The 26308-nt window shown below is 33.9% G+C and overlaps 1 protein-coding gene and 1 long non-coding RNA gene across 3 annotated transcripts; one reads left to right on the top strand and one right to left on the bottom strand.

The window, feature by feature from the left end:
- The first annotated feature begins 837 nt into the window (after positions 1–837).
- LOC125187436 lies at positions 838–4400 on the top strand. The gene is made up of 2 exons (XR_007170612.1): positions 838–948; positions 2321–4400. It is a non-coding gene; the product is annotated as an uncharacterized LOC125187436 (long non-coding RNA).
- On the bottom strand, positions 3190–11172 carry LOC125187435 (disease resistance protein RPP13-like). Of its 2 annotated transcripts, XM_048084030.1 has the most exons (3): positions 10002–11172; positions 5891–8130; positions 3190–3307 (listed from the first exon to the last, which is right to left on the bottom strand). In XM_048084030.1, exons 1-2 carry the CDS (start codon positions 11151–11153, stop codon positions 5893–5895), a joined length of 3390 nt encoding a protein of 1129 aa, XP_047939987.1. In that variant the 5' UTR covers positions 11154–11172; the 3' UTR covers positions 3190–3307; positions 5891–5892. The 2 variants fall into 2 exon arrangements, with proteins under 2 accessions (XP_047939987.1, XP_047939986.1); XM_048084029.1 differs by lacking the exon at positions 3190–3307 and having other exon boundaries at positions 5802–8130.
- Positions 11173–26308: the final 15136 nt, after the last annotated feature.

Genomic DNA, 26308 nt, shown 5'->3' with positions numbered 1-26308 from the left:
TACTTATACTATTTATTGACTATAATTCTATATTATATAAAATAGACCTTAGACAAATAAACACTACTTAATTTTAAAATAATTTTTTTTTTTGGTATAAATTGAAACATAAAAGGGATTATAAAAGAGATTAAAATAACTTTTTAAGACATTAAATGAACATGTAAATAAAATGGAGAAAGCATAACTAATTAATTATATATTTTCAAAAGATAACAAGTAAGAACATAAATAATGCAACATGAACCGAACACGAATGTAAAGAAGAGAGCAAACGGCAAAAAGAGAGCAGCAGCAGCGGCGTGAAGGAAACTTGAAAAAGTGAGGCATACGAAAAATTTATAATCTACATGTGATTAAATAAAGTTACCCTAGATTTACCTTGCGGGCCATAGGCCCTATACTAATAAAAATATTTATCACAAATACATAATTAATCGGGTTTAATCAGGTATTAGTCGGGTACCCTAATACGGGTTTCGGGTACCCTAAACCCGAAAATCCTAACATTAACTACCCAAACCTGTACCCGAACCCATTATTTTGGGTTTCGGGTACCCATAACCCGTCGGTATTGGGACTGGGTCGGAAATACTCGAAACCCGCGGATTAAATTTTCAAGCCTAATTAGGATGAGAGGGAGAATTAAAAAATTGAAATTCCGTGATTTGTTATTCAAATTTTGAAATATATGGGGCCAATCATAATTGATTCCTATCCTACGGTTATTGTTTTATTGGTCTTGGACCAAGCTAAGGTATTTAACTTATTAGTGTGTTAAGTTTAGGATTGTGTTTTTAAAATATTTGTATAGCAAAACATGGTCATATAATTGAACATGTAGAGAGAGAAGAATATATGGGAGTTGACTTGATGCATTGCTGGATAACCTGAAACAGCTGTTGATGAAGGTGGAGGGAACAACGAGGGTGAAGAACCAAATTGCAGGTCATTTTTCTTCTCTCTTCTCTCAAATATATGATATATGATATATCTATGCGTTCTCCTTAATATAATTATTGCATCTGATTTTCCCGATAAAGTTTGAAATAGTTGACATAATTTAGTTATTACTAGTATATGTGATTTTGCCGATTGAACTAATTGAGATCTAGAGACTAGAGTTTGAAATAGTTATTGGTTGTTTGGTCCAATTAAAACAAACTAAACTGATTAGTTGGAGTTAGGCTAGCCCAATATTGTAAAATGGAACTTTTCATCTATTTTTAATATTTCTTTTATTTTAAATTTTATATTAATTAATTACTGTAAATTTGGATTTAGCCTATTCTGTATTCAATTTAATTATAATTTATATATAATTGCTGAATGATTTTAAAAGTACATTTAATGCTATATTAAGATTTATTAAACAAATATGCATATTTATATTTGTCCAATTAAAATTATAGGAGTGTTTGAGAAAAATAATTTGGAGGGGAATTTGAAAAATATAAATGGAGTCTTGTCTAAATCGGGCTTGGGCCTGGAATAGGCATACTGAACTTCTGGTAAGCATGTATAATGTTTATATTGATGGGTGGATCGGCCAATCTACTTGCAAACTCACAGTGCAATTGTGAGTATTAATGAAAAATTAGTAAAATAGAAAAGACTACAAAAAATGATTAAAGTGTATTTAGTATAAAATGGATATTATCTCATCGGAAAGAAAAATTTGCTAAAAATAGAAGTGGATTAATTTTATAGGATAGACATGAAAAAAAAGAGCCTAATTTCATAATTTTATAGGATGAGGGGTATATATTATTAGGAAATTAAACGTAAGTCAATTTGTTTTCGTTTAATGTGGTTATTATCTGATTTTCATTTCAGTTTGACGAGAAGTGTTATTGCTACTCCACATCCTTTCAAAATAACAACTATTTTCATTTTGTTCGCCCCTTAAAATTAAACACTTTTATTTTAAGATATTTTTTTTCACTAACAATACTTCAGTTATTTTTACTTTCTATATTTCTCATAGTTTAGCAATTACGCTTTAAAACTTGTATCATTTAAAACTTGTAGCAATTTCTCATAGTACATCATATAAAAGCTACCCTTAAAAACTCATTTCCTTCAATAACACTTTAAATAATTGAGTAAAGACTAAATTGACTCATGATTTTTTAGGCAATTTATAAAATGAAAATAATATCAATAATAATTTTAAATAAAACTAAATATGGAATAAAAAATAGTACTAATGTAGAAAGACAACATTAGCAAGAAATATTTTGCATGATCCTGCAAGTTTCATTAAAAATTTACAACCATAAATATTGCGTTAGCCTTTGATTTCATCTCCACATCACAGACGACTGCAACCGCTATCACCACACCACACATCGTTTGAGTTGAGAGATGGCTTATGCTGCAGTCCTTTCTCTTAAGCAAAAGCTACACTCCCTCCTTAACCAAACTGAGCTTCCACTCCCGACATCTACATTAAACGGTGAATTCATTACAACGACCGCGGTGGCAGCATGAGGTTGGAGGAGCTAATCCGAGATGAAGCACATAACTTGATGATACTTTGGAATTAATTGATCACCGAAATCTCTTTCTTGAAATAGAGGAGGTGGAATCGTTTATCACCACGCTGAAGAAGCTGGAATTGGAATATGTTAAAGAAGTAGACAACACCTCTTCATTGTCTACTGCTGCTGCTTCAACTACTGATTTTAGCTCTAAGATGGTTGGATTGTGTGATGAATTTGCAAAGATCAAAACAGAGGTGCTTTCCCGCATGAGGCCGGATGATTTTGGCGTTTTCTCGCTTGTTGGGGCAGGCGGCGGGACAGGAAGGACGGTTGCTGACAGGAATGTTTCCGATGATTTGTGTGCTGAGGCTTTTGAGTGCGGTGGGTGGGCGAGCGTTGGCCCGTATAATGGAAACAAGGACATCCTCTTGAGCATTGTTGCTCAAGTACATCCTGATGTATACGAATTACTTGTTGCAGAAGGCGAAGACGAGATAGCAGAATGTCTGCACACATCCTTGATGGGCCGTAGATATATGATTGTGCTTGATGATATATGCAGTGTGGAGGTTTGGGAGTGTTTATTTATGAAATGGCCTCGTTGTTGCGTGTGGACTACTGTTGGATAGTCATTCGCACATCAATATTGCTTGGCTCGAACCCTGATGACTTTCCGCAACTTGAGGAAGCTGGAATGAAGATTGCTGAGAATTGTCGATGCCTTCGCCTCGTGCTTGCCAAGGTTGTACTGTTCTTACTGAAAGTTGAGAAGACGCCGCCCGGAGGTGTGGAATAAGCTTGCTGCAGATTCACAAAACTCCCTGTTCATGGTTGATGATGAGTTATTGGAGGTATAATCCTACTATAATTTGTTATATTACCTACATGGAAACATGTATTCTTCTCGATGTATTCTTATTTTTGCCAGATTTCTAAATTCAAAGAAGACTTATGCAATTTGGACGACGAACACTTCGTCCTTGGATTGTTGCAAATGACCACATTACCGTTACTGACTCAAAAATTGAAGTCTCAGATGACTGATTCCCAAAATGGAAATTATGACGTTCTTCGGAATGGCTGGTATTGGCAAGACTCACCTCATCAAAGAGTTATTGAAGAGCAATCTCCATTGCATCGCTTCGACCATTGTGTGTGGATTACTTTAGGCCCAAAATATCAGTCAGAAGATATATTGGTCGATAATCTTGCATAAATATATCCCGAGTTTAGTAAAATGGATATTAAAGCAGACGAGAAATTAACTCAAGATTTGTGCAGACGGTTATCTCCTAAGCAATGCCTCATCGTTTTGGAAGATGTATGGTACAAAGAGCCCTGGCTTCTCTTTCTAAAGATGTTTCAATACATAAAGGGTAGAACCTTGGTGACAACTAGGCTAGCAGAGGTGGCAGAACTTGGCAAGATTCACAAAATGCAGCATGTTTCAACCTTTGTATCGCTGAGGAGTCTCTAGAACCAGATGCACCCCTGGAGAGATGCGAGATTTTGCCGCACAATGTTTATCAGAGCTTGTAGACAGAAGCCTTGTTATGGCTTGTAAGGAGGGCTCTAATTTCGGATCAAGACTTTCCGCCTCCATTCTGTGTTTTGGAATCTATGCTATGCAACAGTGAAGCTGCGAAGAGCAAGGTGTTCCATGCACTGCTGATATTGATTCAGATGGCATGAAAAATCCGCGCAGATTGTGCATTCGCAATAGTATGCTATTGGGCTTAAGAGAAATCCAAGACTCAATTCATGCCCTTTCAACTACTCGTTCTCTGTTATGCGTTGGTCCACAACATCAATAGCATGTTCCAATATGTTTAGCTACAAAGCTGCTAAGGGTACTCAACGCTCTTCCTATCCGTTTGTATGAGTTCCCAATTGAAGCAACAGATGTTTTAACTACGGATTGATATCCATGCTTCAGAAGTATTTTAACTACGGACTAACGGCGGAGAATTGATATTTAATCATTTATCCATAGATATAAAATATTTTAACTCTGGCTAAAAATAACAGAGGCAGTGTAAAGTCTGTAATATATTGGACCAATTTTAATGAAAATATTCAGACTAAAATTCGTAAGTTTAGGGAATAATTTTAAATAATTGGAAAAATATCTTATTTCAATTATGGATTAACTACAAAATATTAAATATTTTTAAATCAGTAGGAAAAAGTATTTTAATATGACAAAAATCATACTATTATATTCCATCCTTAATCCGTCATTAATTAAAGTTGTTTGTTTAAGGACGTAGGATAAAATATGTTCGCTGTTAATTTTATAATCTGATCTAGCGATTTGTTGTAAGAGTATCTGTCATTTTGGATCTAAAAACAACTCACAACAATCAAGATCCTCTTTTCTGTTCTATGTTTCATTATTTCATGTTTCCTAACCATTTAATTATGTGCTGCAAATATATCATAAGAATCACGAGGAAAAAATGGGATATTATTTTTAGTGATTCCCACCTTCTCATGAGAAAGGGGAAAATATTGCTGTCCCATCAAATTCTGAATAAATATAAACACTCTCTATATATATACTATCATGAATATTTGGAGTGGGGAGAGGGTTGGATGAATTATTTTTCATGTCTCTAAAAAATATCATTACTAGAAAACATAGTAGTATATGAGTGAAAATTACAGCTAGTTGTCACTATTTTTCCAAATAAAAGAGAATGCAATCGCAAAGTATAGCGTTTTCGCTACCCACGTATAGGGGTGGGAATACGGATATCGGGTATTGGATTTACCCATACCCGATCCGATATCCGCCGGATTTGGATACCCAATATCCAATTTTATGGGATTGGGTATTGAAATATAAAATAAATCGGGTATTGGATAACCCGAATATCAAATTTATTATTTAAAGCATATTTTAAATTAGGTTTAGCCATTTTGCATTAAATATAATCTTATACTTTAAAATAAAAGTGATCCATTTTTTTTAGTTTTATACTACAAAATAAATGAAACATTAAAGATATTAGTCAATTTAGATATTCCTATATTTTTATTAATATATAAAATTTATTTTTTTTATTAATTATTAATACATGTAAAGTGTCGGGTATTTGGATACCCGATAAGTCGGATATGGATACCTGGGGCGGGTATTGGAGTACCCGAAAATATATCGGGGCGGGTTTTGGATAGACATTTTAATAATTTTCGGGTTTGGATACCCGGTTTTTTCGGATCGGATATCCACGGATACCCGTATTCCCACCCCTACCCACGTAGATGCTCTTGATAAAAAAAATTCTAATCCTATAAAATTAAAACATGCTCTTAAAAGGAAAATTTTTTAATAACTTGTGTCAACATATAAACCTGATCATGTTATGAAAAACGAGATTAATCAAAATTTAAATACTAACCTTCAATTTATATGGAGAGAGTCATCAATTTGATTAAACCTTGAATCATTCCATGATGACCGGATATCATGTTCAAGAGTTTGTACCTCTATCCTCCAATTCTTCTCTTTCATTTTCTTTGCCCAAACCTCAGATAAAGGGTGGCTTTCAACTACTTCAATCTTTCGAACACAAACAGGCAAATAAGATGGAAGTTCTTCCAAATTGTAGCAGTGTTTAAAGATTAAGAACTCCAATTTCTGGATGCAAGGCATTTTGATATCCCAACTCACCAAATCAACATCTTCCATTGAAAGAAATTTGAGTTGGGGGAAATCATGCCAATCTATCTCCCAAATTGGTCCTAGAAAAGCATAGCATCTCAGTTTGAGCACTTCAAGATTTGGTAGTTTGCTGATTACCTTCATGTACTCCCAAAGATATCCTAGCCCACTCAAACTCAACTTTTTAAGGCTAGATGGAAGCATAGAACTAGGAATAAGCGGGGCAACATCTTCTAACCCGAGATCCGGATTCACAACGACACATTTAAGTGATTCCAATTTACTAAGATGATGTATATGATCTAAGTAATTTAAGGAATCACTATTGTCATCTGGTGCCAATTCAACTTGAATTCCAAGCTTTTTAAGATTAGGCATTTTTTTGAGAACCCTCATTGTACAACTATGGACACTCACACCCAAGAGTGAACACAAGTTTGGTAAAAGGGACTCCTCACAATCTGGATTAGGTAGCTTGTGACCTGAAACATGAAGATGTTTCAACTCCTTCATATTCCACATTTCATTAGGCAAATACGAAGAATTGCTCAGGGATTTTATACTCAAGTATTGTCTCACTCTCAAGTATTGTAGATTCCAAAGTATGGATACGGAAGGTGGGAGGTTTCCATCACAAGTGAGGGCAAGGTACCTTAGTTGAACCAATGTGACTACTTCAATCGGAAATTCGTAGAAACGGATTACAAGAGCTTCTAGAACCTTCAAATTTCTTGACTTGAAACATAATGGAACTGGATATTGATGAAGTGGACCGGTACATAGCAAAGTACGTATAGTTGAGAAGGCCGACATTGAATCATCTACGATTCCCAATAAAATGCTATTTGGAATACATAATCTGCGTTGGCTCTTCATACTATCTTCCATTGAATTGATATCACAAATTTTCAAGACATGGAAAAATTTGCTCTCAATTGCCCTACTGCGTGATAGATGCCAAAATACTGGATGAAGATCACAAGTCTTGTTATGGTCCAAATCAGATCCCTTCTTGACCATAACAGTAGTAGAATCAACAAGCTCCTTGAAGCATCTTGCAGCAAAATCCTCAAAAGTTTGAGATGAATTTGGTTCAAGAAATCCCTCAGCAAACCATAAATTAATGAGCTTAGAGGTAGGGATGTCAAACTTTTTGGGAAAACCCCCCATGTAGAGAAAGCATGCTTTCAAGTGTTGAGGTAAAGCTTCATAACTCGGAAGCAATGAGTTTGATATTTTCATTTCTGCATCCCTAATAACCGGTACTTTTCCAGATGCTACCATGCTCCATTCCTCTAAGGTTTTCTCAAGTCCGGATAGCTTATCCGCGACTGAGAGAATTAGGAGAGGAAGGCCTTCACAACTCTCAGCAATCTTCCTTCCCATAGGTTCAAGTCGAATAGGGCAAATCTCATCACCAAACACCTTGTCGCGAAGAAGATCCCAACTTTCGTCTTTATTTAGGAAACGCATTTTCCTGGACCTATCCAATGGTCCAAACTTTGCAACCTTGATTAGCCTAGTCGTAACGACAAGTTCACCCCTGATGTTTGGGAGCAAGTTTTTCAAGATATGCACTGGAGCTTGGCTCCATAGATCATCTAGCACAATGAGGCATTTCTTAGTGCACAAATCCAAAGCTAATGTTGTATCATCCTTTAAATTTTGTCTATCAATTGAAGGATATAATTGAGCTAAAATATCCACAAGGATTTCTTCGGATTTATATTTTGGGCCCATATTGACCCAAGCACAATGACGGAAGAGAGGCATAATTGAGGGGTCTGCAATAAGTTTTTTGACAAGAGTAGTCTTGCCAACTCCAGCCATTCCATAAATTGTCATAATTCCCATTTTCGGAAATGTTCTGTCTGGATAAAGAATCTCCTTAGTTTTCTCTATAAGTATGGAGACGTCAAACAAATTTTTTGCCCATACTTGATCGTCCTCTCCTAGATATTTTTGTACTTCATATGCCTGCCCAATAAAATGAACAAGGAAAAATTCATACTATTATACATAAAATCAAAATTAACAATAGAAAAAATGAACAAGAAAGTACTACTACCTTCGTCTCGTCTCATAATAGATTCACACTTAGGTTGAGATAACCCGAGATTTTATGAGATGTTTTTGTGTATTAAGTTGATAGAGAAAATATATTTTTATATATTGATGTGAGAGAAAAAAGTTTCCAAAACAAAAAAATGTGACATCTTTTATGGGACATACTTTTTACAACTTTATGACGTCTCCTAAAACTTATATTTAGAAGAAAAATAGAGTATTACTCCCTGTGTCTACCAATAATCGTCCCATTTTGCTATTTTTGAACATCCACCAATAAATGTTCCATTTGTTGTTTTACTACTTTTGGTAATAGACCCCACATTCTACTAACTTTATTTCACTGACATTTTACTACTTCGTCTATCTCCCATTATGTGTCTCAAATTTCCATTTTGGTATGTCCCTTATTAATTGCCCCACTTGACTTTTACTACCACTACAACAAGAAAATGTTAACAATATTTTCTAATGCAATTAAAGATGCTAATTTATGTTTCTAAATATACCATCAACGCTTCAAAAAACATCTTTATTGTTGGTGTCTCAACTAAAATTAGAGAACACAAATGGAAGTGTCCTAAAAAACAAAAGATTAAGTTAATTTGTCCCTAATTTAGTGACGCTTTTTTATGCGTCCTAAATTCTTATTTTTTTAAAAATTTCAACACAAGTAATTGTGTCTCAATTTTGTATCCTTAAAATACTTAAGTTTTTTTAGTGTGCTTTTGGTTATGGACCTCATATTCCACTAACTCATCTCTCTCATATTATATAACTGCATAAAAATAATATACTATAAAAGTAGGACTCACATACAACTGTGACTTTTTCAATTCATTTTTCTTTATATTTCTTAAAATTCATGTCCCGTCAAACTTGGACTTGTATTGGTGGACAGAGGGGAGTATAATTCAAAAGTTAACTACGTTTCACTTGTGAATGAGTAGGAAGAAATAAGGGGATGACTACACTTTATATATTAAAATATCAGTTTTGTTAAGATGACCAACTAGCCACGGCATAAAACTAAAATATATTGTCATTTTAGCTTAATGTAACGTTTCTTCTTAATTCATGTGACTTGGTTTTAGTTGACAACTAAGAAGTTTCGTTGTTTTGAATTATAGGGAAAACAGGGCTAATTCAAAGCTTGGTGATAGCGATGGTAAACTAAAATTAATTCACGACTTACTTAGAAGTTTTATGATTGTGAATAATTAATAAGCAAAAATAAAGAGGTGCGTGATTAAGAAGCATTTGGTTAGATCACACGCTAATATAAATGTTACTAGTAATAAAATGTTAAGCAACTTAAATTCTTTTTTGGGATCTGGATTTTCATTGAACGTAACTACATATTTATACCATGAGTCAAGCAACCTGACTGATATGTACAATCTACTAGAAATGGTTACAAATGTGACATGACATTAACAACTTAATAACATCGCAAATTTAACACTCATCAGCAAATAAAACATTCTCCTTTTCCCTCGAGAATTATCAACAAATAATTCAAGCATTAGCATATTATTGTAGATGCTAAATCTGCTTTTCTAACTATACTGACATGTTAGCTTTAGTTTGTTGGAATTTTAACCTAGGCTATGAAATGAACAGCGGTAATTTGCATGTTAGTACTAGCTACATAAGTCAGGAAAACCAAAATTCGTCATAATCTTAATACTAATAAGTTATTAACCACAAAATATAATTGAGATATGTATGTATGCATACATAAAACTATAGTTTAGGGAGATGTGTAATAGTATTTGTACCTCAGATAGTTCATCATCCATGGTATAAACGCGATCATGTTGAGCCTCAGCTAACCTGCTCCAGTTCTCCACCCCTTTCTTCATTTTCCTCAAAATCAGCATAATTCTGGCCACCACCAGTTTAAGACATCCACAGTTTCTAGCAATCTTCCTCCCTATTTCCTCAAACTCCGGTGGCGCAATACCGTCCTCGAAAAAACACAACCGTATGAAAGGCCAGATGAAGTCTTCATCTATGGTCGGCGGCATAAGAAGCACAAAGCTCTCGTCGAATTCCGCTACTTCACTTAATCCCGTCGTCAGCAGCACCACGCTTCCGTTGTTCTGCTCTGGCAACGATCCTCTCAGCTTGATCAGAATATCCGTGTCGCGAACGTCGTCCAACGCAACCATGTACCTTCGTCCTTCCAAAATAGTGTACACATATTCCCCCAATTTCTCCTCTCCTTGGGAGCTCAGGAGTAATTCGTGATCATCCACTTCATTGATTTGAGAAATGATGTTTAAGAGGAGTTGTTTGAGGTCATATGTTGAGCCTATCCTCACCCAGGCGCTGCAGTCGAATGAACCTTGTATGTCATCATAGACGCCCCAGGCAAGAAGGGATCGCCCGGTGCCTGGTTTGCCGAAGAAGGAGAAGAAACCGAAGTCGTCTGGCCTTATCACTCTCATCACATGATCTTTCAAATCGCTGTAGTGATCGGATAATCCAACCATCTCAACATTACAATCAATCGTCTGTTGTGATGCATCATCATTTTCATCACAAGAAGGATTGTCGAGATGTTGATTGTAGTCTTCCTTCATCTTCTTCGCTGCTTCCGCAAAGGAGTTGAACTCGTGCGATACTTCCTTCAAGTCTAGCTCCAGAGGAAAGGAAATGGGGGCCTCTTCTTCATCGAGATCTGATACAAACTGTGATTCGAGGGAATCTTCTAAGTTGTGTATGGCGTCTCTGATTTTTTCTTCCAACGCTCTCAATCCGTTGCTGCGGAGGAATTCGTCTGATTTTTTGAGGGTTTCTTGCAAGGATGTGAGGTGATTGTGTGCAATATCTAGGATTTCTCGACTCGAAGAATCAATGGAAACGTTGGAAGAACATAGGAGTCTTTTTATTGTTTGTTTGAGAGAAGTCGCAGCAGCATAAGCCATTGTTTGTTTTACTTTCTTCTACGTTTGAATGTTAATTTGTGTGATGTTTTTTGGATGTTAAGATACTGTATATTTCAACGTAGCAGGTTTACGGATAAGTTGCGACTTAGTCCTCGGTGTAAAATGCATTAAATTAATGAACATTTTTTACTAGTTAAAAATTCATAATTTATTGGATAGATAGTCCATATTTTTATATCCTACACTCTCATTTGCATGCATTCATTTTGTTTTCTTTTCTTTAAATTCAATTTTGGATGTTTAAATTGAATTAATTATGCGTTTATATCAAGAGTCTATTGCACCAAATTAGGACAAATAATTAGTTTTTCAGATTTTGTTGTCCTTTTTATCATATAAAAATTGATTATTAAATTGATAAATAAAATTAAGATAGGTAATTAAGTTTATCAAATTTTAAATAGTTTTCAAATAAATACTCATTCCGTTCACAAAAATTGGTCTCATGCTTAATTAATTACATTTTGGTTTGTCCACCAAAATTTGTTATAATGGAAAGTTTCTCCTATTATATTAGTATCAATTATTTATCTCTCTTACTTTGTCCACATTTCTTCATTTTCTCTCCTATTTAACCCACTTTATCCTTTTCTCTCTTATACTACCAATTTTGCATTTAACGTGTGTCGTCCACCAATTAGATTATTTTTTTAGTGGACGGACAAGATATTAAATACTTACGATTTATTAAATTATAATATATTTATTTTTTATTAAAATGCTCAATTTAGGCATAAGACATAAATAGTAGAACATTGTCATGCCTAGTTTAGGTCATTTGTAATTTGTCAACAAATTTTGACAGTAATCACATAGGGATTGTAATACGTTGGTAAACGGTTTCTCTTTTTTAGTGTGATGCATTAACTAATTGATGGTTGTCTCAAAAGGAACACCAAATAGTTGCCCTTCTGTCTATAATAATAATGACTAATACAAATATCATCATTTTGGCACCAAAATCAAAAAATAAAACTAATTGAGGGGAAAAATATTATTCCTTCCGTCCCCGATTAAGAGTCACACTTTTTCATTTCAGTTCGTCCCCAATTAAGAGTCACACTTCATTTAGACCATAAATAGTACTGGAAACAAGACTGAACGGAGAAGTAATCAAGAAACCCTAGTTTCTGTGAAAATGAAATTATAATTATCAAAAATCAACTGCGGCCCAAAATAAAAATAACGCTATTTATAAGCGGCTAAAAACCCTAGAAGTTCAAAAGGAAATAAAATAAAAAATAGAAAATTAAAAATAAACCTGAAAAAAACAATAAATTACAGTTTCGCCCCTTAAACGATATCAGATGACCAAATCGTGTTTCGCATGTACCGTGCGAATTTCAAATCATTCTGACACCGCATGTTTTTACCCGATTTCTATGTTGAAACTTCATCAATACTCTCCTAAGTCCTTTACAGTAATATAAAAGTGACAAGTGCACTTGCGGATCAACATGTTACATGTAGCTGTACCCCCAAAACGTAAACAATAATACTACTCCCTCCGTCCCACAAAAGATGTCACATTTTCCTTTTTAGTTTGTCCCACAAAAGATGTCACGTTTCCTTTTTTGAAAAAGTTCTCTCTCACATGAATATAAAAATTATATTTTCTCTCTCCATTTAACACACAAAACAAAACCTTCTAAAATCTCGTGCTGTTCCACAAGTGTGATATCTTTTGTGGGACGAAGAGAGTATTATATATTATTCAATTAGTGACATCCAAAGGCAGTGGCCGAGTGGCAGAATGCCCGCCTCTCACATTGCGACACGGCAAGTTCGACCATCCGAAAGAGCGTTTCAGATACTTCATACCTCTTTGAATTCTTTGGATTATTTATTTATTTATCTCTTGTAACCTTTTCTATAACGTTTTTTTAATTTTCTACTACTATTGTATTTAAAAGTACCCTTTCCACTTTGATTGAATTATTTGTTTATCTTTTATTATTACTAATGTCTTTAAAATATATAATGTGCCTTTAGCTTTTTCTTATCAAACATATTTAAAATTCTACTAATAAATTTAATTTTTATCTTTTATCCTCCGTCCGCCATTAGGAGTCTCATTTCTTGGCGGCATGGGTTTTAAGAAATGTTAAGAAAAGTGGGTGGAAAAAAGTTAATGGAATAGGGGTCTCACTTGTATATATTAGTTTTAAATGAAATGTGAGTGAAATGAGTTGGTGGAATGTGGGACCCTATTACCATTTATGGTTAAAGTGAACTGAGACTCTCATTCGCGGACGGACTAAAATGGAAAAAAGGTCATAGGGAAAATGGAAAAACGGTCATAGGGACTCTAAGAAATGTTAAGAAAAGTTGGTGGAAAAACGGTCGCGGACCCTATCTCCGTATCCCTTTGGTCAGAGGGAAATTTTTCATCCTCCTTGCTTGTCATAGGAGGCACACTCTCATCATCCTTCATCATGGGGACCTCATAGCCCCGTCCTGACCTCAGAGTAATTTGACTGATGTTTGCCTGTCAGGTGGTTTCACCGAAGCTGGTATCCTTCCCTCGTGTCCCCTCATCTCGTTTAACGAAGTTGCTAATTGAGACATTTGCTTGGCCAACATATCCATGGCAGACTTTTGCTCCTGTTGTGCATCTTGAATTTTATGTACCACATCATTGTTGGCCTGCATGTTGTTCTGCATATGTTGTTGAGAGCTACCATATCATCCAGATGTTAGGTTTGGTATACTGAAAAGCATGTTTCGAGCAAGTTTCGCTCGAATAGAATCTTGCTTGTATACGTAAAACTCTATAATCCACTTTTAACCCGATTTAGTATTATTCAAGCAGTTTCGCACGAATAGAATAAGTATATTATTACATTGTGTTTGCTTGTGCATTTGTAAGATGTTTTACCAACATTTAAATGCATAAGAAGTAAACAAAGCCTAAGTCTTTTGCTTAGTAGACCGGTTGTGGGCGTCGTCCACTTTAAGGTAACTACAATCGGTTCTATGCAATGCTTTGCAAAAGAGAAAGAAGAATTTCACAACCTAGATAGGCTTTGGCTACGTATCGTGAAAGGTTGCAATGTCAGTCCGATTATTTCTAAGGTTTTCTGAAATAAGATGACGTTGGTGTGGTATAGCACTGAATGGATCTAATAATGGAACTGGCAGCGGAAGCGGTGTGGCATGGATTAACATAATTTAACAATTATTAATCACGCCAATAAATCACATAATAATCAGATCTATTTAGCAGATTATTTAGACAAAATCTATTCGTGTAATTCTTACATGTATCATGCTCATAACTTGAATTAATCATGCTTTAAGAATATTGAAACCTAAAACATGCTTTTCTACGGAGCAGAAAAATACCTTATTAATTCTCCAAAAAATTGAAGATGGCTAGCTGCTTCTCCACGTGACGCTTTGAATACTAGACCACAAATCTTCTCTCTAGTTCCCGAACTGTACTCCAATATCAGTGTGGGCTGATCTCACCAGAATACTAGCACTTAAATAAAGAAGACAGAAGAAATCATTTTGGGAATAGGAGTAAATTTTGAAATCCTCTTCAGTTAGAGGGATTCGAAAATTTCGAATTTTTCAAGTATTAAAATTGTTATTTCTGTCTCCTTTATTCTCCTATTTATATTAAGTTCCTTTTGGGCCCAGACAGGGATCTATGGAAGGTTTTGGATATGAGCTCATCCAATTTACTTTTTACTAATTAAATTGAACCCACAATTTAATATAAGTCATAATTGGAATATTACGAGCAGCCACTACAGTAAGTAATATTGAACTCTCCCCATCCAAATCCGAAATTATAAGTAATCCGGGTTTCCGTTTAACTTTCATTTCCCGCGCTTAAGATAAAAATGTCCATTAATTAATTAATATCTGCTATGGACTTAATTAATTAACTTCTTATTAATTCCAAGAGTGGACTTAGCATGAAATGCTTATTTATTATTCATAGAGTAATCAAACTTCAACTAGCTAGGTTCCGAATAATAAAACCTTGTTTCGCGCTCCTCTTGAGGACATTATCAAACGAGACTCAGCTCGCGCACGATTCAATATAATAGCAATCCTAGCACCGCTAGATATTGATCACCACTACCCAATATATCAGGATCATTGGGTTACGAAAAACCCGCACCATTTGATCTAGTATACAAACTCTAACATCTAACAACAAGACGTGTCTTTATGCTATCTACTGAAAGACTAGGTCTTGATAAATAACTATTTCTTAATCTACATACGTTAGCATTGAGCATAGGTATTGATTATGCACTACTTTGACTTATCAAATGGTGCGGGTTTTTCGCAACCCAATAATCCTGATATATTGGGTAGTGGTGATTAATGTCTAGCGGTGCTGGGATTGCTAGTATGTTGAATTACGCGCGAGGTGAGTCTCGTTTGATAATGTCCTCAAGAGGAGCTCGAACAAGGTTTTATTATTCGTAAAACTGGCCAGTTGGAATTTAATTATTCCATGAATAATAAATAAGTGTTTCTTGCTAAGTCCACTCTTGGAATTAATAAGATGTTAATTAATTAAGTCCATAGCAGACATTAATTAATTAATTAATTAAGTGACATTTATATCTTAAGCGCAGGAAATAAATAATAAACAAAATAGAAACCCGGATTACTTGTAATTTCGGATTTGGATGGGGAGTGCAATATTACTTCTGTAGTGGTCGCTCGTAATATTCCAACTAAAAGCTTATATTAAATTGGGGTTTAGTTTAATTAGTAAAAAGCTAATTGGAGGAGCCCATATCCAAAACCTTCCATAGATTCCTGACTGGGCCCAATATGAACTTAATATAAATAGGAGAATAAATGAGACATAAAACACACAATTTATTAGAGGAAATTTTCGTCCCCCTCTCTAATTAGTAGAGGAGCTCGAAAATTCTTTAGCTCTCCTCCGTGAGGAATTTCTGTCTTCTTTTTATTCGAGCCCTAGTATTTTGATAAGATCAGCCCACCCTGATATCGAGATACAGTTCGGGAACCAGTCAGAAGATCCGTGGTCTAGTATTGAAGATCATCGTGTAGAAGGCGCAAGCAATCATTGATTCTTTGGAGAATCAAAATCGGTAATCCTAAACCGTAGAAATCATGTTTAGGATTTATATGTTCTAAGCATGAATTATTTGCGTTCTAGCATGCAATTATCTGTTTAACATGTGAATTGATTAATCGCATAATCGGTCAAATAGATCCGTGTCTGATTTATTTGTTTTGTACAAGTCTTCCGCTGTGCAAGGGGCACCAAAACCCCAGCACCAGATTCCTCTGAGGCTTATAGTTCGGCTGATTGGAACTTGACCCTTGATTATGGCTCGGTCCACTCCCCTGATTTGGGCGATAGTTTCCTTGACCTCCCTGATTGTTGCTGAACTGAATCTCTGACCCTTGATTCCCTTGGTAGGTCTGCTGGAAATTCTGATTGTTCCCCATGGCATTCCTCTGGGGTGGTGGCACATAAGAATTCCTTTGGTTACTCTGGTTCCTATTGCTCCAATTGGGCTGATCCCCTTGATTGCGGTAACCCCAGTTATTTGGCCCTTCCTGATTCTTCCCTGACCAGTTCGAGTTGTGTTGTGGTCCTTCTTGACTACGGTTAGGCCAATTCTGCTGGGCTTCTGCTGGACCTGGGTACTGTAGTTGAAGCTGTTGGTTCCCATCAGCCCACCTGAAACAGGGGTTGTCTCTCCATGGGGCCTCTTTGATCTTCCACTGATTCCAGCTCGTATTCTGATTATTCTGATTCCAATTCCCCACCGTATTCACCTGGGTTTGGAATTCTCCATCGGGTGGTGGACCATAATAGGGCTGGAGTTGATTTTCCTCCTGACCTGGCGATTTTTCCTTTTCCTGCGAGGCAAGGGAATTTTTCTTTTCAATAGCACTTAGAAGTGCTTTCTCCAGTCGGTCTATTCTGTCTCCAACCTCTTCTCCTTCTTGTTCCTTCACTGCATTAGTTGAACTTCTCCTCATGATTACACGTGGGTTGTCATACGCCTTCTTTGCGTCGATCAGCCTTCCCAAAATTTCACGTGCTTCACTTGCCTTATTTTTAGTAAAATTCCCCCCGCTCGAGAAATTCATTAAGTCCTTAGACTCAGGATTAGCTCCTTCATAGAACAAGTAAAATGTCTCAGCCTCCATCATCCTATGATTAGGACAAGCGTCGAGCAGTCCTTTAAACCGAGACCAATATTGGCTCAAGGACTCATCGTAGTCTTGCTTACATTCCTGAATCTCCTTTTTTAGGGCGTTTGTTTTGTTTGACGGGAAGAAGTATTCCAGGAACTCCAGTTTGAAATCCTTCCAGGGGTTGATCGAGTCGGGTGGAAGCCTCAATAGCCATGTGTTGGCCTCCCCTTTTAAGGCAAATGGGACTGCACGCAAGCAGTAGTCCTCTTCGGTGGCATCATTGGGCATTTTCTGGATTCTGCACAGCTTACTAAACTCGTTTAGAAATTCATATGGACATTCATTCCTCCTTCCCGAAAATGTAGGTAAGACGCCTAACACGTTCGTCTTAATATCGATAGACCTCTATCGTTGATTCGAGACTATGGCATGGGCGAGCTCACCATCTGGATGCGCGGTGAGTGAACCGATCTCCGGATCAGAGTCCACTAGGTTTGCCATATCTACGACTGCCTCCTTTCCTCTGCTTCGGAGTGCTCTGTTTTCTGAAGACGACTTCGGGTCCTTTCTTCCTGACGAATCCACTCTTCCTCACTCTCTGACTCGAACGGAAATGGATCTACTGTTGTAAACTCCGATCTGGTGGTGACTGTGGATGTTGATTCCTTGATCTGCCACCTGACTTGAGTGTTTCTTGACCCAGATGGGTTACTCCAGATTCCAAACCGTGAGTCTCTGCTCATAAACTGTCGTGAGAAACAAATAAAAGACAATTAAAACTATATACACCAAATCTCTAAACACGTAAACAAACTACGCCATCCATCCCCGGCAACGGCGCCATTTGAAAGAGAGAGACTGAGAGTGTGTGTTGCTGTGTAAATTTGAACTTCCCAGATCCAGAGAATCCACTAGACACTGGGTCTAGGAACTCAGAGAATCCTCGAGTTACCTGTCGTTGGGCACACAATCACTTCCTGCCCCTTTCAAAACCCTCAACACGCTATGCTAAAAGATTAGTACAGGGAAGCAGGGATCGAATCCACAGAGACGGATGTGTAAGTAAACATGCTAAAAGACCTGGAAACTATTTTTGGCTGCTGCCACGCGATTTTCGGGGTTGAGATTTAGTTTCTAGACTTGGGAAATGAAATGCTCTATCCTAACAGCTAGACCTAGGCAAGGATAACAGAACATGCATAATGATAACCGGACGTGCTTGAATTGACTACTAGACCTGGTAAACGGCTTCCTAAACTAACCTAGACAGAGGGAAAACAGAACGTGGGGACCATTTCCCAAAACATCATGGTACGACAGAAAAGCTGCAGATTAACTAACTAAAGATTTAACTAACAACGACATCATCTTCTTTAAACTTTAATCACGAAGTGCAGAAGGAAAAACAGAGCAAAGCAAAGATCGGAATAAAGCAAACTAAACTGAACCGATTAATGCGATCAACTACCGAAACTCAAGCAGATCTACTATTACTAGAGGAAGTAAACAAGAAAACGGAATTTAAACATCACAACCATGCAAACGTGAACAGATCCAAACACTGGATCCTTCATCCACTCCGGATCCAAGCCATCCACAACAAACCAATACAAATTCCATCTTCGATCTCACAGATTTAACCAAATTCGGCCGATCAACTACAAATCTCCGCGCAATTTAAACTCCAAACTCAGATCAATCACCAATAAGCATCAAAAGTAAACAGAAAATGCAACTATAACGTAAAACGAAACCAAAGCAACAGATTCCATAGCAAGTAGTGCAATATCCAACAGAAACTTAGTAAAATACGACCGAGCTTCGAACAGCGAAGGCTCGGGAAATCCAGAAACATAAACAGAAAATAGGTAAAGAGATTGTATCTTCGCCTCCCGTGGAGACGGTGTTACACAATGACCGATAAATTTCTGAACAGTAAACCCCTAGATGATTCCCCTAAAGTGTGTGTAGAGAATGAGAAAGGCTGAGCTAAGAGCTGATGGTGAAAAAAACGTCCTCCTTCATGCTGGGTGCGTGCTCTTATTTATAAGGGATGTAGCTTCTAGACTCTTCCTTGTGCTTCCCATTTTGCCCTCTTTTCGAATGCTCCTTCGTCTGGTAAACTCCTCATCTTTTCTGCTCACTTTCTCTGCCAACTTCCTTCTCCAGGTGATCCTCTCCTTCTTCCTGGATCTGGCAATTTCTCTACATACCTGGCTTATAAAACTTTGTTAGGCCCAGGAAATCACAGAATTTATCCTCATAACCATGAAATTAGCCTTATTAAATATCTTTAATTGATATACGTTGTGTAAAAAATTAATTTAAATTGAGATAGTTATAATAATTTAAAGTTTTGAAATACTTTTAAAAAGTTGTTATAACTAACCTTTCGCCAATTGATATTAATTGACATTTTTTTTCATTATATTAATACTCATAGCCAAATAATCGTGTACCTTGATTTATTAATCCAATGTCATTTAGTTTAATTAGTAATTTAAAGATTGAGTTAGCAATATAAAATACTCCTATAAAAGTAAGTAAAGATGAAAAAATCAAGCTATTTCTCTTTATTTTTTTCCTATCTCCTGGTCTCACTGCTCATCAGCTAGTATTTTTTATGATACTAATATTTTTATATATTTCTTATGTATGTTGTTTAATATATTCATATTTCTATATAGTACTTATTAATTTGAACTTACCCCCCTAAATTCCACGGTAAGCACAAAAAAAATCACTAGACGAAAGGAGTAACTTTTTAATGCATGGAACAACCTCATTTTAAGCCTCTCATCAGTCCATCCATCAGATGACACCATTTATATAACCCAACAGTTTTTAAACGTAGGCTTTTTTTGTCCTCCACATCAATTTTCTTTTCACTGAAATTAGAATGAGAGGGACAATTAAGAAAATCGAAATTCCATGATTTGTTATTCCAATTTTTTAAATATATAGGGCCACCAGCCATTCACAATTGATTCCTACGGTTATCGTTAAAAAACTCCACGCCATCTTTTTTGTGCTTTTGATGAAGGTGGAACAACGAGGGTGAAGAACCAGCTTGCAGGTCACTTTTCATATCTATTCTCTCAAATATATCTATGCGTTCTCCTTAATTTAGTTACCTCATGTGGTTTTGCCGATTGAATCTAGAGTTTGAAATAGTTGACATAATTTAGATATTACATGTGATTTTGCCGATTTAACTGTAAACAATTGAGATCTAGAGTATGGAAATATATGACTATTGGTTGACTCTATGAATTATAATACTAATATACTATCATGAATATTTGGAGTGGAAAGAGTAGGGTTTGGCCGAATTATTTTTCATGTCTCTAAAATATGGAGTGCGGGCTAGTTTTCACTATTTTTCCAAAAATAGAGAATGCAATCGCAAAGTATATATAGCATTTCAGCTATTTGCTCTTAATTAAGAGATGTAAATTTATCTTTAAAGATGTTAGGGTGAGCCCCGAAGGAATTATAGCTCAAATATTTAACTCGGCAAAGGGGGTAGAAGAGGCTCGATTTATGAACAGCGTGGGAATGAGAGTCAACCGTGTGCCTACTGATGCACTAGAGCAGGGACGGAACTAGAAACTTATAAACAATGGCGGATCCAGAACATGAAATCCGTGGGGTCGAATATAATACTCCATCTGTCCCATAAAAGTTGAGTCACTTCATTTTTTACACTCGTTTTGAAAAAATCGTAATAAATAGTTAGAATGGATAAATAGTAACGTAGATAAGAGTCTTCTCTACATTATTTTCAAATTTACTTTGCTATTTACCCACTTTAACTATTTATTACGATTTTTTCAAAACGAGTGCACAGAATGAAGTGACTCAACTTTTATTGGACAGATGGAATAAATAATAATAATAATAATAATAATAATAAATATAGTACTTTATAAATAATTATTTTAAATTAAATATCATTATTTTAAGTAGTCATTCAATATTTTTATATACAATTGCAATTCAAAATTCTTTTAACACCAAATATTTAGTACGTAATAGTTTTTAAAAATGATTAAATAAAAATGACTTGCAGTTGATGAAACGAAAATTATAAAAATAATTAGGCTTAGTTTATTCACAAAATGAGTCTACCTATTTAATTAATTGCTACTACAACAAATAAGAATAAAATAGGCCAAAAATATCAATCATTTAACCTAACTAATATGGGAACCATCATCGTCTTTTTCATCTGCCTACATCAGACTCCTCTATATCTCTGCAACCCCTCCTCTATGTTTATCTATTCCCCCCGTCCCGTTTAAGATAACACGTTTTCCTTTTTAGTTTGTCCCAACTAAGATGACACATTTCCTTTTTTGATACCTTTCTCTCTCCAATTAATACACTCGAACCACTTTTTTCTCACTCCTATTAAAATATTCATCTTTCTTTATCTCTACTTTAATACTTACACCCACCTTCTCTCTCTCCAATTAAACACTTTAACCAATAACTCCTAAAATCTCGTGCCGGCTAAACAATGTGTCATCTTAGCCGGGACGGAGGGAGTAGTATTGTTCCTCGGCTTCTGGAGTTGAAGCTGTCGTGGGGTCGGAGGCGGAACTGCACTGTGTCAAAGGTCGAAGATGATGTTTCGCGGCAGCACTCGGTGGACCTTCGGGCGGGGTAGGCCGACCCCACCTAGATCCGCCGCTGCTTATACAAGCCGATGCTGAAATTTATAATAAAAATAATAATATTAATAATATAATTATTTAATTTTATATGTAATGAGATTACAATTATTTATAAGACATTAGAGTTAATTATAATAAAAAAGTTAATAAATCTTTTCTCTCAAACATAAATCACAAATTATAACCCAAATTCCTAATTACTCCTTCAGTCCGTGAATAACTTTCTCATTTCTTTTCGGCACGAATTTTAAGAAATAGATTATGAAAAGTAGATGTAAGGAGGAGGAAGGAAAAAAAAAATAGATGTAAGAAAGTCACTTGTAGTTTGAAATGATATATGAATGGAATGAGTTAGTGGAATGTGGAGTCTCTTGCCATTTATGGTTATTATGAAATGGGACTAGGGATTGACCAAAATAAAATAAAAAAGACTCAAATTCCAATATCAATAAACTAAATTATAATTCACACGCCACTATCACAATTATATTGAATAAATAAATACTGTTCTAGAGTATAAATTTATTGTTCTTAAATAATGGGTTGCGTAATGTTTTGAAAAATTAAATTAGCCATCTAATTAATTGAAAAATCAACACTGTAAGTTCTTAAATTTCAATATTGATATTTAATAGAAGAATATTTATATAGTAACTAGTTTTAAAATCTGTGCTATGAACAAGATAAAAGATTTTTAAACAATGAAGATAAATTAACTTAAAATAAAGAATATAGATTAAATAAGAATAAAAATATATTCAACAAATTAAAATAAGTATTTGTATTATAAACAACATATTAAAGATATTTGTACTTCTCTCAACCCACTATCTATGATTGTATACTATTTTAATAGTATTTGATATAAGCGTAGCAATATAAAATAAAAGAAATAACAAAAGAGGAGATGTATGGATGAAATAGAATAAGACATACAGATAAAGAAAAATTTAATATATTAAACTAATATATTACTTATTGTATATTATTATACACAACAACAATTAATGTTATGCAATATTGTTCTTTGTTTGATAATGATGTTGAATTCAAATGTAGCTAACATTAAACAAAGAACAATATTGCATAACATTAACTGTGAAAAATATTGCGATAACATTAATTGTTGTTGTGCATTATATACTTAGTTTAAAACTATGTTTGTAAATATTTATGGTTTTCTAGACTTAATCTATTAAATTGTTTTAAAAATGATATCGATGTATATAATCTTAAGCAAATTGTTCTAAATTAATGGTTATCATGCAGAGATAATTAAAAGAAGCTTAGCATTAAAAATTGCAGATGAAAAGAAATACTACTACTAAGTATTATTATGCATATTTAAAATACAAAAATGGGTAAAAAAAAAAATAATTAATGGAGTGCAGCAACTAATGGTTTTGGGAATAGAAACATATATCATGATATATATGGGAAAGGTAAAATAATTTTCGTAGCATATTAACTTTGCTTGCAATTATTTATGGTTAAGGTTCACGATACAATGTATTGGTAAAAAAATGTCTGGATTAATAGCTGCAAATATTTAAATTCTTGGAGTAATAGGATATAATTAGGGCTGGGGAATCCCCAAATACCGAAAAAATGATATATCGCTCGTATCGTATTGAAAAATATCGAAAAATTATCGAATTTTCGATATATCGTAATTTTCGATACGATACGATATCGTATCGTAAGTTTTCGATACGATAACGATATGAATTTCCTTATATCGCGATATATCGTTTTATATCGAAAATACGATATATATCGAAAATTTTCGATATATCGATATTTTCGATATATATCGATATTTTATTTTCGATATATATCGAAATTTTTGATATATATCGATATTTAACGATATATCGAATTTCGGTACGATATATCGAAATATCGATACGATAACGATATGAAATTTTTTTATATCGAAAGTTCGATATATCGAAACTTTCGATACGATAACGATATGAAATTCTTTCATATCGATATTTTCGATACGATACACGATACAACGTTTTCGATACGATATATCGTATCGACCCACCCCTGGATATAACAGCCTTTTACATAGCAGCCGTTTTATTTGGGGAAGAAAAAACTGTTTTTGGGAAATGGAAAGATTTATATTCTATTTGTAACAGTATGATAAAACTGCCTTTTTGGCATGTAAACAATGAGAAAAATTTCCCTAATCTAGGCATACCACATGAAAATGTGATGTGGTATGCCCCACCAATATTATTTTGTCAAATGGAAAAATATAGCATACATGGTCAAATGATAAAAATGGCATAATATATTGTTTTAAGGAAATTTTTACCATTCCCCATATATTGATTATATACAACCATACACACCCAATGTATATACGCAAGCTCCATCTTTTTTACTTTTAGTCAAGTAAATACGTTTGTTTTTTACTATTTTTATAGTTATTAGATTATATCATTTTTTAAGTTGAGTGAACTGCATAAATGGTATCTGATTTTTCACTTTCGCACGTAAATGATACCTGATCTTTATTTTATATCGTTTTTGGTACTTATAAATCACATTTTTGATACCTGATGCAATTTTCTTCCCAAAATGCCCTTTAAATAAATATATTTTCCCATTTATGTCATAGAGGGTATTTTGGGCATACATAAAATTAGTGCCAAAAGTGATATTATAATATCTTCTCTCATTCTCTTAATTCTTTATACTATTATTATTATTCAATATTAATATTATAATTTTAATATTATAAATTAATAATTAATTCATTTTTATTACCATTCAAATATACTTAAATATAATTATATTTAATTATTATTGTTATAATACTAAAAAGTGATAGTAATTAAAAATTTATTATATAAATTATGAATCACATAATATTATGTAATAATAACAATTATTATTATTATTATTATTATTATTATTATTATTTTATATTAAATTTGTAACTAATCTATATAGCCTTAATAAAAATTTAAAATTGTGAATTGTATCCATAATTATATAAAAAGTTGAATATTTTTAGTTAGGTGTTTCAACCTTAAAATGAGTATAAAATAATTTAATAAAAAATATTCAATTGATTTAATTACTTTAAATAATTAATTTAATTAGGTATTTTATATTTATATTATGAATGCAATTAGATGTATGTACAAAACACTAAAAAGAAAGAAGAAAAAAGAAAAAAGGAAGGAAGAAGAAACATAAACTAAGGAGAAAAAGAAAAAAATAGGAAGATAAAATACTAAAAAGAAAGAAGAAAATGAAGAAAAAATAAAGAAGAAGAAATTAAAGAAGAAAAAAAGAAATGAGAAAGGAAGAAAAAATAATCACATATTTGGTACTATTTAATTGAAATTTCCAAAAGTATCCTCTATGAAAAAAAAATCACATATTTGGTACCTAGGGTTATTTTTGTCACTGGATACCAAAAACGATATAAAGTAAAGATCAGGTACCATTTACGTGCGAAAGTGAAAGATCAAGTACCGTTTATGTAGTTCACTCTTTTAAGTTTCGTATTCATTATTTTATAATTGTATTTTATAGTTAAGTAGTTATAATAGACTACATAATTATGTCTATTAAAGTTTTATGTTCTTAATTTTATAGTTGATGTTAAACAATATAATCTCATTTTAATTGCATAAAGTATGATTATAATCCTTAATTGAATACAGTAATATAGTAGTATTTTAATTTCTTGAAATTCATATTGAATTTTATACTACTGCATATTTTGTTAATTGTATAAAATCCATCAGATCATCTTATTATTATCTTAATTAGTGATATTTTAACATAACACATAATCATTATATAGTTAATGTGTAGTGATAAAATAAAAAAGAACATTAAAATAGTAAATCTATCGTGTACAATGTTAACAAATTTTAAATCATGTATACATCAATAAAAATGAAAAATAATTCCATTAAGTAAATAAATTGAATTTATGTATATATCTCAATATAAAAGAGAATCAATCTAAACTAATAAATTGGTGGTGCAACATGATAATACCATTCATTTTAGTATACACGGTAAAATGAAAATGCATATTATTTGGATAGTTTCCATAATAAATGAGAATGCATATTATTTGGGATAGTTTCCACAATAAATGAGAATGCATTTTTCTTTTCAAAATTTTTATGTTTCCAGCTAGAAATAGAGGCCTTATATATTTCCATTTGGCAAAATAATATTGGTGTGACATACACATCATATTGCCATGTGGTATACCTAGACTAGGGAATTTTTTCTCGTAAACAATATGCTGAAAAATAA

The sequence above is a fragment of the Salvia hispanica genome, chromosome 5, assembly GCF_023119035.1.
Source record: "Salvia hispanica cultivar TCC Black 2014 chromosome 5, UniMelb_Shisp_WGS_1.0, whole genome shotgun sequence".
Lineage (NCBI taxonomy): Eukaryota > Viridiplantae > Streptophyta > Magnoliopsida > Lamiales > Lamiaceae > Salvia > Salvia hispanica.
Note: the sequence above shows the minus strand (reverse complement) of the source record. Positions and strands in the feature narration are given on the sequence as shown.

Excerpts from the sequence above, each read along its gene's own strand:
- LOC125187435 (XM_048084030.1), bottom strand. The coding sequence starts at position 11,153 with ATGGCTTATGCTGCTGCGACTTCTCTCAAACAAACAATAAAAAGACTC. Across the intron at positions 8,131-10,001 it reads TGGATGATGAACTATCTGAG|GCATATGAAGTACAAAAATA; the intron begins GTACAAATACTA and ends TTTATTGGGCAG.